General features: G+C 42.6%; 1 protein-coding gene across 1 annotated transcript; it reads right to left on the bottom strand.

Moving 5' to 3' along the window:
* On the bottom strand, positions 1-12372 carry LOC112215831 (zinc finger protein 567-like). Its single transcript, XM_024375251.2, has 3 exons — positions 11988-12372; positions 1099-2221; positions 1-773 (listed from the first exon to the last, which is right to left on the bottom strand). The coding sequence occupies exons 1-3, from the start codon at positions 12151-12153 to the stop codon at positions 710-712; spliced, it is 1353 nt and encodes a 450-aa protein (XP_024231019.1). The 5' UTR covers positions 12154-12372; the 3' UTR covers positions 1-709.
* Between the last annotated feature and the right edge of the window lie 8507 nt (positions 12373-20879).

The following is a 20879-nucleotide window of genomic DNA, read 5'->3' as shown; positions in this document are numbered from 1 at the left end:
ATACAAAAACCCATGCCACACCCTGGCCTGACCAAATAAATAAAGATAAACACAAAATACTTCGACCAGGGCGTGACAATAGGATGATCTGGGAGAATCAATTATTCAACTCTATATCATTACTCTGTACAAGATTAAACAATATCATGAATGAGCAGCATTAGGTCAAAATGGATGAGAAATAGTCTTGGACAAATGGAAGGAGCCCTTTTCTGGAAAGCATATATTTAATGTATCAATAACAGCAGTCTGGCCTAGGGTTGTAAAACTACTGGTAAATTACCAGTGTTACCATCATTTTTGGTAATTAAACAGGTAATCTATGGCAATCTATGGTAATTTATACTTGAATAAATTTGACTTTGAATAACTTAAAATTTCTAATAATATAAAGTATAACTTTTTTTATATCTGTGTCCATATTGTTCATGAGTTTCTAGTAGAGACCATATGTTTCAAGAGAAAATAGCCTAATTAATACCAAAAAAAGTATTAATTAACAATGGCATTATTTTCAATTCCCTTTGCAACTCTTCCAACTATTGACTTTTTTCACAACTGCACTAAAACATTTAAAACAAAGACATAGTAAGATAAATAAAAGTCAAAAGATAAAAGATATTTCATGCTGAAAGCTTCAATTTAAACACCAATGGTATTCACTAAATTGACGTGTTATATTTAGGATCATGTTTTTCATATTTTTCTTTCAGTTTTCTTCATATTTTCTTTCTTTGTGGACGTGCTTCAGCAGATAAGCCTTAGGAGTGAATATTTTACCAGACTGAGTAGCCATGTTGTTTCACTCCTTTGTCAGTTTATGAGTGGTTAGATTCCCCTTGACACTAAATCTTTCCTGCAGTCACCACATTAAAAGTGTTTATTTCTTGTTTGAGTCAGTATGAGCCCCTCTCGGTCCCCTTTCCGACTGAAGCTTTTCTCACAGTCACCACAGCTAAATGGTTTCTCCCCTGTGTGAGTCCGTTTGTGCACAATTAGGTTCCTCTTGACGCTGAAGCTTTTCCCAGCCACTACAGTTAAATGATTTCTCCCCTGTGTGAATACGTATGCATGGTTAGGGTTTTCTTGCGATTGAAGCTCTTCCCACAGTCACCACAGGTAAATGGTTTTTCCCCTGTGTGAGTCAGCTTGTGTGTGGTCAGGTTCCCCTTGACAGAGAAGCTCTTCCCACAGTCACCACAGCTAAATGGTTTTGCTCCCGTGTGAGTCATTTTATGCTTCATTAGGTTCCCCTTGAGACTGAAGCTTTTCCCACAGTCGACACAGCTAAATGGCTTCTCTCCTGTGTGAGTACGTATATGCATGGTTAGGTTCTCCTTTCGATTGAAGCTCTTCCCACAGTCACCACAGCTAAAAGGTTTTGCTCCTGTGTGAGTCAGTTTATGCTTCATTAGGTTCCCCTTGAGACTGAAACTTTTCCCACAGTCACCACAGCTAAAATATTTCTCTCCTGTGTGAATCCTCATGTGCCTGGACAGATCTCCTTTGTATTTGAATGACTTGCCACAATCAGGGCAGGTGCAGGGTTTCTCCATGTGACAGAGTCGGACATGAGCCTTCAGTGTACAGGTGTTGCAGAAGCAGCATTCCCTGGGTCTCTTCTTGTTTAGAGTTACATGACTCAGCAGGTCAGCTTTTGGAGCAAACATTTCACCACAGTCACAGCAGCGGTGAGTTTTTCTAGACGTCATGCTGGGTTTGGAAGAACGTTTCTCTAGTGGTGGGTGGGGATCCAATGGTGGGCTGGAATCCAATTGTGGGCTGCTGTCAAGTGCTACTGGGTCTCTGCTTATGGCTGAGCTGTGGCTGGAGGCATTGTTATCATTATCTGGAGGGTTACGGGGAATGGCGAGACTATTTAGGTGAGTCACAGTGCCAAAAGGTTTGAGTTCCACTGGTATAGAGTCACACTCTTTGTTTTCCACAGTCTGGGTTTGGGGAAGAGTCAAGGACCAAAGTGGGTCCTCCTGATCACATTCACTTTTCACACAGGAAGGAGTGAATTGGAACTCTACGATATCAGCCTCCAGCCCTTGAAGCTGCTCTTCCTTCTGACTGGTCCTGACTTCCTCCTGTTCCTCTTTAATCTGTGTGGGCTCGGGGTCCTCCTGCCCCAGACTGGGGCTCCACTCTGGCTCACAGTGCTGCTGCTCAGGGAGAACCTCCTCTTCAGAGACAGCGAGAGAGAGCTGCAGGGAGTCTGGAGGGAAGGGGAGGAGGAGCAGAGGTTAGCTATATAGGAGTTAAGGTAGGCCTCCGTGCTACAGCAAACAAAAGAAAGTAGGATGGATTCCCGACAACAATGACAAATATCCAACAAAAGGGCTTACCAAGTAAAACGTCCAAAAGGACTAATTCGTGGCAGAAAGGAGTTGGAGCACTAAACAAAAAAGGCAGATATGAGTTTCTTATTTCCCACTTTAATCCATTGTTCAGGATGAATTCAAGGGACTGACATTTCGATGTCAAGCTGATGTCTTCCCCAGAGTGACCTGACCATTGCACTTAGCTCCTATTAATAGCCTAGTGACCTACTGAGACACGACAATATAAAAATAACACGATTCAAGATAAATATCTAATAATAGCACAGAAGAAGAAGAATCTGGTGTCTCATGGATCAATAGACCATGTCAAAATAAAAGTTTGGACACCTACTCATTCAAGGTTTTTTAAAATAAAATAAAAAACGTTTTTCTATATTGTAGAATAATAGTGAAGACATCAAAAATATGAAATAACACATGGAATCATGTAGTAACCAAAGAAGTGTTAAACAAAGTAGCCACCCTGTGCCTAGATGACAGCTTTGCACGTGGGGGCAATTTTTCGCCAATTTGCAAGAGGCTGAATGTATCTCACTGGAGAAAGCATCCAAGCGAGCGAAACAGCACTCCTATGTCTCTGTATGTGTAGGCCATCTATCTGATGTGGTCTGGTCATAAAGGTTATGACATTGTTGATGCCAGTAACATTGAATGCAAGGGAAGCCAGAATGTCAATTTAAACAATCTGACATCTTGATCTCTGACCCTCAGTACTGGTGCACCACAGGGCTGCGTGCTGTCTTCTCTGCTCTACTCCCTCTTCATGAACCAGTTTACATCTCAGGAGACCTCAGTTAAGGTCTTTAAATATGCTGACGACACTACCATAGTCAGCCTCATCACAAACAACAATGAAACACAGTATCACTGTGAAGTGGCTCGGATGGTGACGTAAGTCTAAGGACAACAACCTCATGCTCAATGCTTCAAAAACCACAGAGATAGCAATAGACTACAGGAGAAGAAAGAACCTCAAGGCTCCTGTCATATTCACTGACCAACCAATAACACTGACAGATTATTTCAAATTAGTCGGCACTTACATCAGCGACTTACTGAAATGGGACATCAACTCCAACCACATCATCAAGAAGGCCCAGCAGAGACTGTACTTTCTAAGACAACTGAAAAAGTACAAGGTTAAACAACAGCTGCTGTTTCAGTTTTACACAACCATCATACAGAGCATTCTCACGTCACTCACGTTTGGTATAGGAACACGGACAGTCACAGTGAGAAGAGGGTGGACTTTATGGGTTGTTGATATTACATTTATGAATTGCGGTGATGCTATTCGCCGACTGGTCAAGCACTTCGAGCCCCGGTACACACTACCAAGTAGGAGCTATTTTTCAGATGTTGCCCTACTGGAGTTACACAGTATTGTTGAAATGCACATCCCTGAGCTACTTGCTACTGCTATTAGCTTCAAGACTGACATTTGGACCAGTGATGTCAGCCCCATGAGCATGCTGAGTCTGACAGCACAGTGGGTGGACGAGGATGTCGTACTGAGGAAGTCTTGACTGCCACACCACCATTACCACTCCCTCGCTTGGAGTATTGCTGTGATCACAGAGCTCAGCAGTGCTATAGGCTACCGGGTCGACCAACGCCGAGACTGACAGTACACGCTTGACTGTGCCAGTAAGATAGCTTAATATAGGCGGGAGTTTCGAGCCCGAACCTTGATAAATATTTAGGCGGGAGTCTCGACCCCAAAGCATGACAGGTCGGCGCCAACAGTAAGTATAACTTTCTCTCAAAGCATCCGAAACCGATACTAAGGCAATCGAAAGAATACACGAGACACACCAAAACAAAAAGCAATTTTTTGTTACCTTTGTCTTGGAATACACCTCTCTTATGTGAAAATCCAACTCCCAGCCTCAGATGAGGATACACTTTGCATGTTTAGCTTGGGAGCTGAACATGCTCAAGCGGCTGCACAGGGTAGCAGGTCTTGCACTCACTGTCAAAAAAAACAAAGCATCGAAATCTCGACTTGCACGCTTTGGGGGCGGAGCCTCCGGATATTTATCAGATGAGTCTGCTACACAAATCAATGATCATTCCAAACCCCTTAATCACCCCCCCGTGATCCACCGACCAATAAATCAGGTGACAGGAGGGGACAAAAACAAAAAGCTGACAGTTTCAACGAGTTGCTGGGGAGCAATACAATGGCGCTTCAAATTCCTAGTGGAGTTCCCCTAGGCGCAGTTCACAACCAGGCGACTTTGACCACAGACACCTCCATACAGGGATGGGGAGCAGTCTTGAACCAGTCAGGGGTTCATGGTGTAGGGTCAGCAACATGGACAACTCACATGAACGTACTGGAGCTCAAGGCGGTTCCCCTTGCACTCCGGCACTTCCTCCCAGTACTGAGAGGACAACATATACTGATATGGACAGACAACACAACCGTGGTTACACATATCAACCGCCAGGGCGGAGTGAGGTCAATGGCACTGCACCAGGTAAACAAGGGAGCTACTGCTTTGGGCAAAACGGTCATCTTACATCACTCAGAGCAAATACACCTGCCGGAGGTGGAGATTCAGGCTGCAGAGCTTCTCTCCAGAGGAGGCCCTCTTCGCATTGCAAGACTTAACCCATTGTCCTATGTCATGGATGGGCAACGTTTGAAGGCCCTCGTATCAACATATGTGTACACAGACCCGCGAGCAACTGCGGCACCTCATGATGAGTTCAGATTTTTTGTGGGCCCTACCCCCATCAAAGTTGCCCTTCCCTGTCCTATGTGGTTCTCCATAAAGGGTCCAGCAGGCGCACTCGGGGTTGATGCCCTATCACACAGACGGCCAAGGGGGCTGATGTATGCCTTTCCACCAAATACCTTGGTCCCTCAGGTTGAGGACGATCAGCCTCGAGAGCGCATCAGTTATACTTGTTGCTCCACATTGCTCCACATTGTTGCTCCACATCTCTCTTCGAGCGGACCTCCTATCACAAGTCGAAAGGCAAGCTTTGGCACCCCAAACCCAGCATACCGAAGGCGTGGGTATGGCCTACACCGCCTTGTAGCTGCAGGGTTGACCTCCTTGGTAATCGATACAATTCAGGCAGACAGGCATCCTTTACGCTAACCATGTATTCCTGGAATGTGGAATGTGTTCAGGAAGTGGTGTGTCGACCATGCAGAATCACCTGCCCAATTTCTGACATTTTGACTTTCCTCCAGGAGCCTGTGGCTACAGGGAAGTCCCCTTCTACCTTCAAAATGTATATGGTACCCATCTTTATGGGTCATGACCAGATTGCAGGTGCATCACCATAGGCAAACCGTCTTGTATCGCAATTCATGAATGGTGCCCACAGGTTACGGCCCCCCAAAGCTCCTTCAGTACCCTCATAGGAGTTATACGTTGTCCTACAATCACTTATGCGCCTAACATTTGAGCCCGTCTTCACTTGAGCTATGTGAGCTCTCTATTGGCAATTTTTTAAGTTAAGCATGCTTTCTACCCCATCCATCATGCCTCAATTTAGCAGAAGATGGATCTAAGGCAGTGCTTCGGCCAACTCCAGCATTCTTACCTAAGGTGCTTTCATCATCACATTAACCAGCCCTCACAGGAGATTTGTGAGTTGCATACACTTTGCCCGGTTATGGCATTGAGTGCCTATCTTGCTGCAGCAAGAACTGTTGGTCTAACAGAACAGTTTTTGTTGTGCGTTATGGGGAGAACACCAAAGGGCACTCTGTCTCAAAGCAGGGACTGGCACATTTGATTACCACTACAGTGTCAAAATCATACAGTGCAGAAGGTAGACCGACTCTAGACAGCGTAGTAACATACTACACCAGGGGCATGGTCACTTCATGGGCCCTGTTCAGAGGGGCCTCCCTGGACTCGATCTGTACTGCTGCAAGTTGGACAACATCCACCCAAGACTGGATTTGATAGAAGAAAAAAAATACTTGAGACTTGACTTGGAACCTCAAGACTCGGGACTCGACTTTGACTTGAGACTGAGTCTACGTGGATTAATCTACACGCAGCCAGAGACAGTAGCCACAACCTTCTGGGCAGAGTTGCAAAGAAAAAGCCATATCTCAGACTGGCCAATAAAAAGAAAAGATTAAGATGGGCAAAAGAACACAGACACTGGTCAGATGAACTCTGCCTAGAAGGCTAGCATCCCGGAGACTCACTGTGTTTTGCGGTTACTATTTAATGAAGCTGCCAGTTGAGGACTTGTGAGGCCTCTGTTTCTCAAACCAGACACTCTAATGTACTTGTCCTCTTGCTCAGTTGTGCACCGGGGCCTCCCACTCCTCTTTCTATTCAGGTTAGAGCCAGTTTGCACTGTTCTGTGACGGGAGTAGTACACAGCGTTGTACGAGATCTTCAGTTTCTTGGCAATTTCTCGCATGGAATAGCCTTCATTTCTCAGAACAAGAATAGACTGACGAGTTTCAGAAGAAAGTTCTTTGTTTCTAGCCATTTTGAGCCTGTAATCTAGCCATTTTGAGCCACATCCCTGCTTCAGTCTAGTCTAAAGAAGGCCTGTTATATTGCTTCTTTAATCAGAACAACAGTTTTCAGCTGTGCTAACATAATTGCAAAAGGGTTATGTAATGATCAATTAGCCTTTTAAAATTATAAACTTGGATTAGCTAACATAACGTGCACATGGAACACAGGAGTGATGGTTGCTTCGATCATGTGGACTGGGATATGTTCTGGATAGCCTCTGACAATAATGTTGATGTATACGTTGACTCGGTAAGCAAGTTTATTAGCAAGTGCATCTGAGATGTCGTACACTCTGTGACCATTAAAACCTTCCCTAACCAGAAACTGTGGATTGATGGCAGCATCTGCACAAAACTGAAAGTGCGAACCCCCGCTTTTAATCATGGCAAGCCGAACGGAAACATGACTGAATACAAACAGTGCAGCTATTTCCTCCACAAGGCAATCAAACAAGAAAAGCGTCAGTATAGAGACAAAGTAGAGTCGCAATTCAATGGCTCAAACACGAGACGTATGTGGCGGGGTCTACAGTCAATCACAGATTACAAAAAGAAAACCAGCCCCATCACGGACATCAACGTCTTGCTCCCAGACAAATTAAACAACTTCTTTGCTCTCTTTGAGGACAATACAGTGCCACTGACACGGACCTCTACCAAAGCCTGTGGGCTCTCCTTCTCCGTGGCCAATGTGACTAAAACATTTAAACGTGTTAACCCTCGCAAGGCTGCCGGCCCAGACGGCATCCCTAGCCGCGTCCTCAGAGCATGCGCAGACCAGCTGGCTGGTGTGTTTACGGACATTTTCAACCAATCCCTATCCCAGACTGTTGTCCCCACATGCTTCAAGATGGCCACCAATTGTTCCTGTTCCCAAGAAAGCTAAGGTAACTGAACTAAATTACTATCGCCCCATTGCACTGACTTCCATCATCATGAAGTGCTTTGAGAGACTAGTCAAGGACCATATCACCTCCACCATACCTGATACCATATACCCACTCCAATTTTCTTACCGCCCCAATAGGCCCACTGATGATGAAACCATCATCCCATCTGGACAAGAGGAATACCTATGTAAGAATGCTGTTCATTGACTACAGCTCAGCATTTAACACCATAGTATCCTCCAAACTCATCATTAAGTTCGAGACCCTGGGTATCGACACCGCCCTGTGCAGCTGGACTTTCTGACGGGCTGCCCCCAGGTGTTGAAGGTAGGAAACAACATCTCCACCCCACTGATCCTCAACACTGGGGCCCCACAAGGGTGTGTTCTCAGCCCTCTCCTGTACTCCCTGTTCACCCATGAAAGAGTGTCCATGCACGCTTCCAACTCAATATTCAAGTTTGCAAACGACACTACAGTGGTAGGCCTGATTACCAACAATGACGAGACAGCCTACAGGGAGGAGATGAGGGCCCTCGGAGTGTGGTGTCAGGAAAATAGCCTCTCACTCAACGTCAACAAAACAAAGGAGATAATTGTGGACTTCAGGAAAGAGCAGAGGGAGCACCCCTATCCACATCAACGGGACAGTAGTGGAGAAGGTGGAAAGTTTTAAGTTCCTCAGCATACACATCACGGACAAACTGAAATGGTCCACACAGACTGCGTGGTGTAGAAGGCGCAACAGCACCTCGTCAACCTCAGGAGGCTGAAGAAATTTGGCTTGTCATCTAAAACACTCACAAACTTTTACAGATGCACAATCGAGAGCATCCTGTCGGACTGTATCACCGCCTGGTACGGCAATTGCACCGCCTTCAACCTCAAGGCTCTACAGAGGGTAGTACGGTCTGCACAACGCATCACCGGGGGCAAACTACCTGCCCTCCAGGACACCTACAGCACCCGATGTCACAGGATGGCCAAAAAAATCATCAAGGACAACAACCACCCGAGCCGCTGCCTGTTCACCCTGCTATCATCCAGAAGGCGAGGTCAGTACAGGTGCATCATAGCTGGGACCGAGAGACTGAAAAACAGCTTCTATCTCAAGGCCATCAGACTGTTAAACAGCCATCACTAACATAGAGAGGCTGCTCCCAACATACAGACTCAAATCTCTGGCTACTTAATTAAACGGACTCAATAAAGGTATCACTAGTCACTTTTAATAACGCCACTTTAATAATGTTTACATAGAGGTATCACTAGTCCCTTTAAATAACGGCACTTTAATAATGTTTACATATCCTACATTACTCATCTCATATGTATATACTGTATTCTATATCATCTACTGCATCTTGCCTATGCCACACGGCCATCGCTCATCCATATATTTATATGTACATATTCTTATTCATCCCCTTACATTTGTGTGTATAAGGTAGTTGTTGTGAATTTGTTAGATTACTTGTTAAATATTACTGCATCGTCGGAACTAGAAGCACAAGCATTTCGCTACACTCGCATTAACATCTGCTAATCATGTGTATGTGACCAATAAAATTTGATTTGATGATCATGGGCCTCTGTACGCCTATGTAGATATTGCATAACAAATCTGCCATTTCCAGCTATAATAGTCATTTACAATATTAAAAATGTCTACACTGTATTTCTGATCAATTTGATGTTATTTTAATGGACCAAAATGTTAGCTTTTTTTTCAAATACAAGGAAATTTCTAAGTGACCCCAAACTTTTGAACGGTAGTGTATGTGTATATATTTTTTAATGCATTATTATTATTATGAGTGGTCTGGGATCCTAAGCGACTGCTCTAGTTGCTTCTGCCTGGAGCATGCCCTGGTTATATGGTTAATTATCACACTCTGTTTTCTGAAATACCTCTTTGGTACAGCCTCTCCCAGCCTCTTTGACGACCCGTTACGAAAACGAAAGAAAACGTTCTCTCTGAGTAGAGTTTCCTAAAGTCTTTCACTTGGAGTAATAAGGCACGCTCCAGACAATCACGCATAGATTTTTGGCTGGTGTCTAAATGTTTTGATAAACAGGGTATTTCTGTTAACATCCTTGACACTCCCCTTACTGATCATAGAGCTATTTATATTGACATTAAACTTTTCATTCCTGATAATGGCCTTGGTAGAGCATCCTACTGGAAGCTGAATAGCTCTATATTAAAACACGAGTTGGTCAAGATGGAGATAAACAATTTAATTACACACTTCTGGAACAAAGTTATAAATGACAATTCATACAGTAATAACTGGGAGCTTTTTAAATATGAGGTTAGAAAATATTTAAGAAAATATGGGAGTATTCTTGCCAAGACGAGGAGAGCTGAGGAAGAAAGTGTAATTACAAAGATCACCTCTCTTGTTCAAAAGCATGTTGAAAGTCTCTCAGAGGAGGACAAATCTGTTCTGTTTGAGCTACAACACAAGTTGGATGATATGTACAAACTGAAAGCAGAGAGGGAGCCTTTGTCAGATCTAGGAAGAAGCTGCTAGAGGAGGGTGAACAAAACTCATCTTGTTTTTTCAGGTTATAAAAATACCACTCTAAAAATAACACAATTCAACAATTAAATATGATCCCAAATTAATCTCCAACTGTAGCTGCAACTTCTACATGAATTTATATAGTTCTAAGTATTGTGAGATTTCCTCAACTCTTTTTTTGACTCTCTGGGGGATGTGAAATATATTGGGGAGGCTGAGAGGGAACAGTGTGATGACCCTATTATAGTTGAAGAGATATTTTATTCTATTGAACACCATAAAAAAATAAGTCTCCTGGGACTGAGTTTTCCCAAACTTTTTTTCAACAGTTAGCCCCATTTCCATTGGAGGACTTTTCTGAAAGCGTTGTAAATAATGCTCTCCCTCCCAGTTTGACTCAAGGTCTGATTACATTAATAACTAAGCCCAAGAAAGACTTGCTTCTCCTCGATAATTGGGGTACATAACTATTACAAAATATTAGCCTCTATATTTGCAAAAAGAATTAAGGCATTATTGGACTCAATTATAGAAGAGACCCAATCTGGCTTCATGAGGAATAGCAAGGTCACCCAATTTCACCTTACCTCTTCCTGCTTGCAACCCAACTTCTTACAAGTTTTGTTAAATCCAGCGATATAATTTATATTTATATATAGAGAGAGATATTACCATAAATCAGCTTGCAGATGACACCACCCTCTTTTTGAAAGATGCTGACCAGATTCCTAGAGCAGTCGATGTGATAAATATTTTTTCCAAAGCATCTGGTCTTTCCCTATTACGGTTGTGAATTGTTTGCTGTTAAAGACGTGATACCCTCTATATACAATATTCCAGTCAAGGAAAAAGTAACATACCCTGGGATAACCATATCTAAGGATCAACAGGAAAGATGCTCATTAAATGTCATACATATTATTGAAAAAAACAGAAAGATATTCATAGTTTTATCATTTTTAACATTCTTGATGACTTTCGGTTTTTTTTATAGGAGAATGTGCTGCCCGGTTTCCTTAACTATAATAAAGATAAAGAAAAACCATTTTACTTCAATTTTACTGCGCTAATGGCAAAATCTTATATTCATACATGTAAATTCACTAATAAAAAAACACTCTTCCGTGTTTTCTATAAGGAATTAGAGCAGTACATTAAGACCATTCTACATTCTTCTAATAAGAAAGCTGTTAAAACAATCAATATGTGTGTTTCTTTTAAGGTCTTTGTATAATCTGTAATTTGCTGTAGCCCCTAGCATATGTTATCATTGTCTGTCTGTATACTGTTTTTTCTGCAATAAAACTTTTAGAAAGATATAAAAAAGAATAAAAAGAGTTGAGTAATTGCATAGCTTTCATGTCGTTTGCCTCTGTGGGGTTCAAGTGGAGTAATAGAGACCACCCCGCCTGTTATGGTGACATATCACGTGGGTACAGTAAGGGTGTGGCGTGACCATAAACATGTTTGATATTAAGCATCTCAATCACATCGCGTGAACTGGAAAGGAGTTCCCATGTGTCGTTCTCTAATCAGAGAACCACGGCTACATCCGTAAACAAACGTTTTCGCGACGCATACAATTGTTTTTATCCATGTACGGTAAAAGTTTCAAAACAACTCCTTTAGCATGGTTGAAACGGTGATCGCCTTTAGCTTAATTAAACAGTTAATTGATTGAGTATAACTATATATCAGTGGAATAGCATACGAACCTATTCTACGTAGTTTTTTCTCTGGCGTGATCCACAGCAGTCTCCGTAGCCGATCATTCTCCTCCTGGTACTCCACTACCGTTTTCTCAACTGCCCCGAAAATCTCCACAGCAGCCGCGGTTAAACGCTCATTTAAAAACACGCGCAATAACTGTAGTTGATACATTTTCAGTCGAATGTGAGTTAGGTAGGTAATTTAGTTCCGACAGTAGGCTATGTCATTCTTTACTCCACACAATTACATGCAACATCAATACAGACAGAATGGGTTTGTGCACAGGCGCACTTCACAGAGGAGGCGTTCCCTAAAACGTTCTACAACACGCCAGTAGGAGCTTCACCCACCTACTTGCATGTTCTTTCCACTATGCTTCATTTGCACCCACTAAACGACACAGATACAACTATCTTGGGTTAGTTATAGATATATTGGACAAAGTCGTCTCCAATGCTACTTCCGTGTTCTAGTCAAGGAATTCAGCGTCGCTATCGACATGGGCAAGGTATCCTACAGACCAGTAGTAAAGGGAGACGATAACTACAGTGCCTTCAGAAAGTATTCGTACCCCTTGACTTGTTCCACATTTTTGTTGCTTTACAGCCTGAATTTAAAATGGATTAAATTGAGATTTTTTTTCCCCTAAATGTCAGCAAATGTATTGAAAATGAAATACAGAAATATCTAATTTACATAAGTATTCACACCACTGAGTCAATACTCTGTAGAAGCACCTTTGGCTGCGATTATGGTTGAGTCTCTGGGTAAGTCTTTAAGAGCTTTCCACACCTGGATTGTGCAACATTTGCCCATTATTCTTTTCAAAATTCTTCAAGCTCTTTCAAATTGGTTGCTGATCATTGCCAGACAACCATTTTCAGGTCTTGCCATATATTTTCAAGTAGTTTAAATTGGCCACTCAGGAACATTCACTGTCTTCTTGGCAAGCAACTCCAGTGTAGATTTGACCTTGTGATTTAGATTATTGTCCTGCTGAAAGGTGAATTTATCTCCCAGTGACTAGTGGAAAGCAGACTGAACCAGGTTTTCCATAAGGATTTTGCCTGTGCTTAGCTCCATTCCATTTCTTCTTTATCCTGAAAAACTCCCCAGTCCTTAACGATCACAAGCATACCCATAACATGATGCAGCCACCACTGTGCTTGAAAATATGGAGAGTGGTACTCAGTAATGTGTTGTATTGGATTTGCCCCAAACATAACACTTTGTATTCAGAACAAAAAGTTAATTGTTTTGCCACATGTTTAGCAGTATTATTTAAGTGCCTTGTTGCAAACGGGATGCATGTTTTGAAATATTTTTATACCGTACAAGCTTCCATATTTTCACTCTGTCAATTAGGTTAGTATTGTGAAGTAACTACAATCTTGGTAATCCATTCTCAGTTTCCTCAAGTCCAGGCTCTGGCTGGGCCACTCAAGGACATTCAGAGACTTGCCCCGAAGACACTCCTGCGTTGTCTTGGCTGTTTGCTTAGGGTCATTTTCCTGTTGGAAGGTGAACCTTCGCCCCAGTTTGAGGTCCTGAGGTCCTTTTGAGGCCAAAAGGGGGTGCAACTCAATGGGCTCCTGAGTGGCGCAGAGGTCTAAGACACTCAGTGCAAAAGGCGTCACTACGGTCCCTGGTTCGTATCCAGGCTGTATCACATCCGGCCGTGATTGGGAGTCCCATAGAGGGGTGCACAATTGGCCCAACGTCGTCCAGGTTTGGCCGTGGTAGGCCGTCATTGTAAATTAGAATTTGTTCTTAACTGACATGCCTAGTTAAATAAAGGTTAAATTACTTTCTTTTTTTAATTAGGAAGGTGTTCCTAATGTTTTGTACACTCAGTCTAGGTGCCTCGCAGGCTGGTGTATAATTAAAGGCTCCTCCCAGGCTGGTGTATAATTAAAGGCTCCTCCCAGGCTGGTGTATAATTAAAGGCTCCTCCCAGGCTGGTGTATAATTAAAGGCTCCTCACAGGCTGGTGTATAATTAAAGGCTCCTCCCAGGCTGGTGTATAATTAAAGGCTCCTCCCAGGCTGGTGTATAATTAAAGGCTCCTCCCAGGCTGGTGTATAATTAAAGGCTCCTCACAGGCTGGTGTATAATTAAAGGCTCCTCCCAGGCTGGTGTATAATTAAAGGCTCCTCCCAGGTTGGTGTATAATTAAAGGCTCCTCCCAGGTTGGTGTATAATTAAAGGCTCCTCCCAGGTTGGTGTATAATTAAAGGCTCCTCCCAGGCTGGTGTATAATTAAAGGCTCCTCCCAAGCTGGTGTATAATTAAAGGCTCCTCCCAAGCTGGTGTATAATTAAAGGCTCCTCCCAGGCTGGTGTATAATTAAAGACTCCTTGCAGGCTGTTGTATAATTAAAGGCTCCTCCCAGGTTGGTGTATAAATAAAGGCTCCTCCCAGGCTGGTGTATAATTAAAGGCTCCTCCCAGGCTGGTGTATAATTAAAGGCTCCTCCCAGGCTGGTGTATAATTAAAGGCTCCTCCCAGGCTGGTGTATAATTAAAGGCTCCTCCCAGGCTGGTGTATAATTAAAGGCTCCTTGCAGGCTGTTGTATAATTAAAGGCTCCTCCCAGGTTGTTGTATAATTAAAGGCTCCTCCCAGGTTGTTGTATAAATAAAGGCTCCTCCCAGGCTGGTGTATAATTAAAGGCTCCTCACAGGCCGGTCAGGATAAATAGGTTCCTCGCAGGCTGGTCATTGTAAATAGGGGCCTCACAGGCTGGTCAGGATAGATAGGGGCATTGCAGGATAGTCAATACGGACTTTTGAGGTTGGTCAGTGTACAGGCTGTTAAATAATTGTGGATTGTAATCGTTTATTAACACTAACAATGTCATTGTTCTTCTATTTCAGACAATGCTTCCTGTGCAAAAGAATTACCGGTAAGTCATCATCTCTACAAAATGACCTAAACTTAACAGAAATCATGACATTCCAAAAGAGTACAAAATCATACAAAAGCAAATCATTTTGCAGAACAATCACACATACGCATTGATACATTTAACATATATTTTTAAAAGACTGAAATAGGAACATAACTTTAAAACTAGTTATGGGATTTTTCTACTTGTCCAACACTTATGTTTTACCTCTTTGTGTTCTTTAGGTGAAAGGGCCAGCCCTGCCCGCATCTTTCTCCCCCAAGCAACCCCAACCAATCAATCCCAACCCCCATTGACGGCCTACCCCGGCCAAACCCGGACGACGCTGGGCCAATTGTGCACTGCCCTACGTGACTCCCAATCACGGCCGGATGTGATACAGCCTGGATACAAACCAGGGACTGTAGTGATGCCTCTTGCTCTGAGATGCAGTGCCTTAGACCGCTGCAGCACTCGTGAGCCCAATGGTACCAAAAAATATCTGCAGCATTGAAGGTCCCCAAGAACACAATGGCCTCCATCATTCTTAAATGGAAGAAGTTTGGAACCACCAAGACTCTTCCTAGAGCTGGCCAACAAAGTGTTTAGAGCGTTGGACTAGTAACCGAAAGGTTGCAAGATCGAATCCCTGAGCTGACAAGGTAAAAATCTGTCATTCTGCCCCTGAACAAGGCAGTTAACCCACTGTTCGTAGGCCGTCATTGAAAATAAGAATTTGTTCTAAACTGACTTGCCTAGTTAAATAACAGTTAAAATGAAAAAGGACCTTGGTCAGGGAGGTGACCAAGAACCCAATGGAGCTCTACAGTTCCTCTGTGGAGATGGGAGAACCTTCCAGAAGGACAACCATCTCTGCTGTACTCCACCAATCAGGCCTTTATGGTAAAATGGCCCGACGGAAGCCACTTCTCAGTAAAAGGCACATGACAGCCTGCTTGGAGTTTGCCAAAAGGCACCTAAAGACTCTCAGGCCATGAGAAACAAGATTCTCTGGTCTGATGAAACCAAGATTGAATTATTTGGCCTGAATGCCAAGCGTCACATCTGGAGGAAACCTGGCACTATCCCTACAGTGAAGCGTGGTGGCAGCATCATGCTGTGGGAGACTAGTCCGGATCGAGGGAAAGATTAACAGAGAAAAGTACAGAGAGATCCTTGATGAAAACCTGCTCCAGAGCGCTCAGGACCTCAGACGGGGGTGACGGTTCACCTTCCAACAGGACAACGACACTAAGCACACAGCCAAGACAATGCAGGAGTGGCTTCGGGACAAGTCTCTGAATGTCCTTGCGGGGCCCAGCCAGAGCCCAGAGTTGAACCCGATTTAACATCTCTGGAGAGACCTGAAAACAGCTTTGAAGCGACGCTCCCCATCCAACCTGACAGAGCTTGAGAGGATCTGCAGAGAAGAATGGGAGAAACTCCCCTAATACAGGTGTGTCAAGATTATAGCGTCATACCCAAGAAGACTCTAGGCTGTAATCGCTGCCAAAGGTGCTTCAACAAAGTACAGAGTAAAGGGTCTGAATACTTCTGTAAATGTGATATTTCATTATTTATTTTTTATAAATTTGAAAACATTTCTAAAAACCTGTTTTTGCTTTGTCATTATTGGGTATTGTGTGTAGATTGATGAGGGGGAAAAAACTATTTCATCGATTTTAGAATAAAGCCGTAACTTAACAAAATGTGGAAAAAGTCCAGGGGTCTGAATACTTTCTGAATGCACTGTATATGTTTTTCAGTTTCACACTGGCAACCCCCAAAACCTTGCTACCACCACTGAGAACCACTGATCTATAAGGTATTTAGAGGGGAGCACATGAATCCTAATTATGTCTACATTCAGACAGTTAGTTCATAATGTGTTCCCTATGTATATATTTATTTTTTAATTATTTTCTTTTTCAATTTAGTGCAAAACAAAAACACACAAAAGTAGCAAACAGCTACCAGACTTGTGAAGTATTGCCTCAGCAAGACATGGGACAAGAATAGAAGAACACTATGACAGTTACAACAAAAAATGTGTTCCTAATCAGTGTTCACAATCAGTCCAGAAAGTCAGTAAACGGACCCCAACTTTTGAAAAATCTTCTGGAGGAGTTGGTCCTGATTTAAAAAATGTTTTTTTAATGTTTATGATTTTAATCTTTTCTGCTTGCCATCTACAGAAGCAAGGGGAGATGGCTAACTTCCATTCTGTGAGGATCATTTCTTTTGCAGCCACCATTCCAAACATCAGAGCCTGTTGTTGTTCCTCATAGGACTATCTTAGAATAGACTGAGCAGTGAAAGAGAGCAAGTTCTGGGTCAGGTTCAATGTCCTTCTCATATACCTTTGAATACCAATCGTTCCTCCAAAAATTATTAATTAGGGGGCAGAGCCAAAAAAGATGAGTTAATGAATCCTCCTCATTTGTCACACAGTGAGGAGACCTGGGGTTAAGTTATATGTAATTTGGTTTTGACTTTGACTTTGTATTGTATTAATTGATATTTTCATTGATGGAACAGGAGTGATTCTAGACAGGGCTTCTCCCCATAGATCATCTGAGATCTCAATATTGAACTCTTTACCCCAGTTCTCCTTGAGGTGACTAGTAGAGGCCTCTGTGTAGTTGGAGACAAACTGTGAGATGAGGCGTTTTGAGTTGGGAGGGCGCTGTAGCGGACCAAAACGAATGTTGTACAGGGAGGGCATCAACATTTAGAATTTTCCTTTTGATATAGTGTCTGACTTGTAAATAACATAACATATGACGGAGAGAGTTTGAATGTATTCTTTAATTGGATGAATGATGCTAATTGCTTATCTATATATAAGTCTTCAATTGTGGCCAGTCCCTTCTCCTTCCACTCAACAAACACCTTATCAGACCTAGAAGGAACAAAAGAAGGATTTAAGCATATCAGGGTGTATACAGAGGTACCTTATAAACATTCTTAATCTGGTTTAGAAGTCTTGAAGAATTTCTCAAAATAAGTTGTTGCCTGTCAGTTTGTTTGGACACTCTGCTTTGGAGGAAGGCAAGGCTGGAAGAGAGGAATGTGTTACAGACTTGACTTCCATATTTAGCCACAGGGGGGCAACCGTGTCCAATTTAAGACACCATGCCACTGCATGAACTCAGCGAAAGCTAGCGCAGCTCTTTGGAAGACATGGTTTTCTGCAGGGTACACCACGAGCACTGAAAACAAGTACCTCGGAGGCCTTCGGCAGCTTAGTGAAAAGGGAATTTTACTTCAAAACAAAGAACATAAGAGAGGTGGTAGGTAACTTTGGAACAAACATACACAGAGAGAGCAGGCCACCAGTGCCACCAGCTCAGTAGCCAAGACTGACTATTAGAAGGCTTGCTGGATTTCCCTCGTCATCAATCTTGTGGAAAGACTCTTCCTCTTGATCCACTTGAAAAGGCACAATTAAAGGGAACACAGTTTATGTCAAATACATTTTGCCACCCAGACAGCTGGAGAAACCTTTGGTTTGCACAACCAGAAATTGTCTCAGGGAAGCTCTGCGTGCTCGTCGTCCTCACTATGGTCTTGACCTGACTGCAGTTCGCCTTCAAAATCGACTTCAGTGGGCAAATGCTCACCTTCGATGGCCACTGGCACACTGGAGGAGTGAATCCCGGTTTCAACTGTACCGGGCAGATGGCAGACCTAGTGTATGGAGTCATGTGTGTGACCGGTTTGAACAGAGTGTCCCATGGTGGCAGTGGGGTTATGGTGGCATAAGCTACGGACAACAAACACAATTGCATTTTATCGATGGCAACTTGAATGCACAGAGATACTGTGATGAGATCCTGAGGCCCATTGTCGTGCCATTCATCCGCCCACATCACCTCATGTTTCAGCATGATAATGCACGGTTCCATGACAGAAGGATCTGTGCACAATTCCCAGAAGCTTAAAATGTCACACTTCTTCCATGGCCTGCATTCTCACCAGACATGTCACCCATTGAGCATGTTTGGGATGATCTGGATCGACGTTTATGACAGCGTCCCAGTTCCCACCAATATCCAGCAACTTCGCACAGCCATTGAAGAGGAGTGGGACAACATTCCACAGGCCACAATCAACAGCCTGACCAACTCCATGCGAAGGAGATGTGTCGCTCTGCATGGAGGCAAATGGTGGTCACAACAGATACTGACTGGTTTTCTGATCCACGTCCCTCCCTTTTTTTTTAAAGGTATCTGTGACCAACAGATGCATATCTGTATTCCCAGTCATGTGAAATCCAGAGATTAGGGCCTAATGAATTTATTTCAATTGACTGATTTCCTTACATGAACTGTAACTCAGTAAAATCTTTGAAATTGTTACATGTTACGTTGATATTTTTTTCCAGTGTAGTATCAATTCCATCAGTATATGCTAATTATTTATGTTATTATAATAAAAATAAACAAATTTCACCATTAAATTGACAGAGGAATAAAAATATATAATAATACTTTTAAAAAACGTAACATATGGTACATTCATTGCATGTCGTATACTTTGAATATTCACCTACTGCCGGTGGCGGGAGATTGTAAGCAGTGATGATTGGCTGGAAACCTGGCTCTGCAGGTGCAAGGTGGTAGAACCACAGCTGTATGAAGAAGAGAAATGATCTCAATGAGCCTTACCTGAACATAATACAGAGAGTTAGACATTTGCCTTTTAACTATTCCAATTATTCAGCAATACAGCCAATGATTGTGATTTTAAGTTTGCTGTAAAGGAATAGGCTATAGTAGTCCCAACTGTTCGAGACCACTGAGGTCAACTTCTCCCAAAGGTGGTTCATAACGACAGCGGTATGTATTGCCATTTATATCGGTCCAAGTTCCTGTGAGATCGTGAATGCTTCCTGCAAACGTTATGATGTGTTGCTGTAACATGCATCACTGTAAATTCACCAAATCTATTTATATCATGAATTGAATTCATATTAGCAATTAGCCCTATTGTATATGTTGATGACCTAACTTATGTTCAGCCGAATAGCCCCCAGTCTTCAGGCAGAAGAGCAACTTTGAGTGCACACAGATGAGAAGGATTGGTTTCAGGAATCTCTGTCCATTCCGGTGGTATCCCTTGTGGAAACAAATAACCCAAACCCATCATCCCACTTCTGACACCAGTGTAGCGAACATTGATAGTGCCCCTTGCAGGTCGAGAAACAGTTTATGTACTAGAGAGACTCATTTTGACTAATGTGGATTATAGTTTCTCCTTGTTCATACCTTCAATATTTTGTCATCTGAGTGAACCATCCTTGGACTATCAACTCACCATCTTCTAATTTCTCACAGGTAACACTGTGGATTTGAAATAAACAACCATTCAAAAGATGAATATTGCATCTAAGCTTTTTCACATAAAATGTGCCGTTTTTTTTATAGGATAAATAAAACTTACAATTGAGGGTGATGGCTGAGCAGTAAGCAACTAAGATAATAAAATCAATGTCAAGGTCTTCATGATTGAAAATGATACAACTTTAGTCATCTGTAGTTGCAAAATAAATATCACGTGAAAGAGTCTGCCCTATAATAAACTCGTGACAGCCCCAAATCCATCCGCCTACTGAAGTTGAGTCTTGGTTAAATATGAGGACAAGCTACAGTATGTACCGTTAAGTGCGCTTGGCATCCGGAGCTCTGGAATGCAGGGTCCCATGGCAGGACCAATGATGTGTATGACCCCTGCATGACTACCAGGGGGCACTGTATTGAAGCCACACCGCAGCCATATTGGTATTTCTCCTCCATTGTGAAAAAAATATTTTGGAAGCTATAAAAATGCATTTTTTTATATCTACATTATTTTTGACTAGTTTACTATATTACATACACCTTAATGCATACATTTAAATTATATTATGTGAGCTAAACATATATATATATATATATATATATATATAAAAACATTTTCCTTAAACAATTTTTGTTGTTGTTGAGAGTACAAATGTTACTGTCCTCACT

The sequence above is a fragment of the Oncorhynchus tshawytscha genome, linkage group LG16 (genome assembly GCF_018296145.1).
Source record: "Oncorhynchus tshawytscha isolate Ot180627B linkage group LG16, Otsh_v2.0, whole genome shotgun sequence".
Taxonomy (NCBI): domain Eukaryota; kingdom Metazoa; phylum Chordata; class Actinopteri; order Salmoniformes; family Salmonidae; genus Oncorhynchus; species Oncorhynchus tshawytscha.
Note: the sequence above shows the minus strand (reverse complement) of the source record. Positions and strands in the feature narration are given on the sequence as shown.

Coding starts and splice junctions, on each gene's coding strand:
- LOC112215831 (XM_024375251.2), bottom strand. CDS start 12,153: ATGTATCAACTACAGTTATTGCGCGTGTTTTTAAATGAGCGTTTAACC. Junction 2,222..11,987: donor GAAAAAACTACGTAGAATAG/GTTCGTATGCTA, acceptor CCTTCCCTCCAG/ACTCCCTGCAGCTCTCTCTC. Junction 774..1,098: donor TGTGGTGACTGTGGGAAGAG/CTTCAATCGCAA, acceptor GTCTGGTAAAAT/ATTCACTCCTAAGGCTTATC.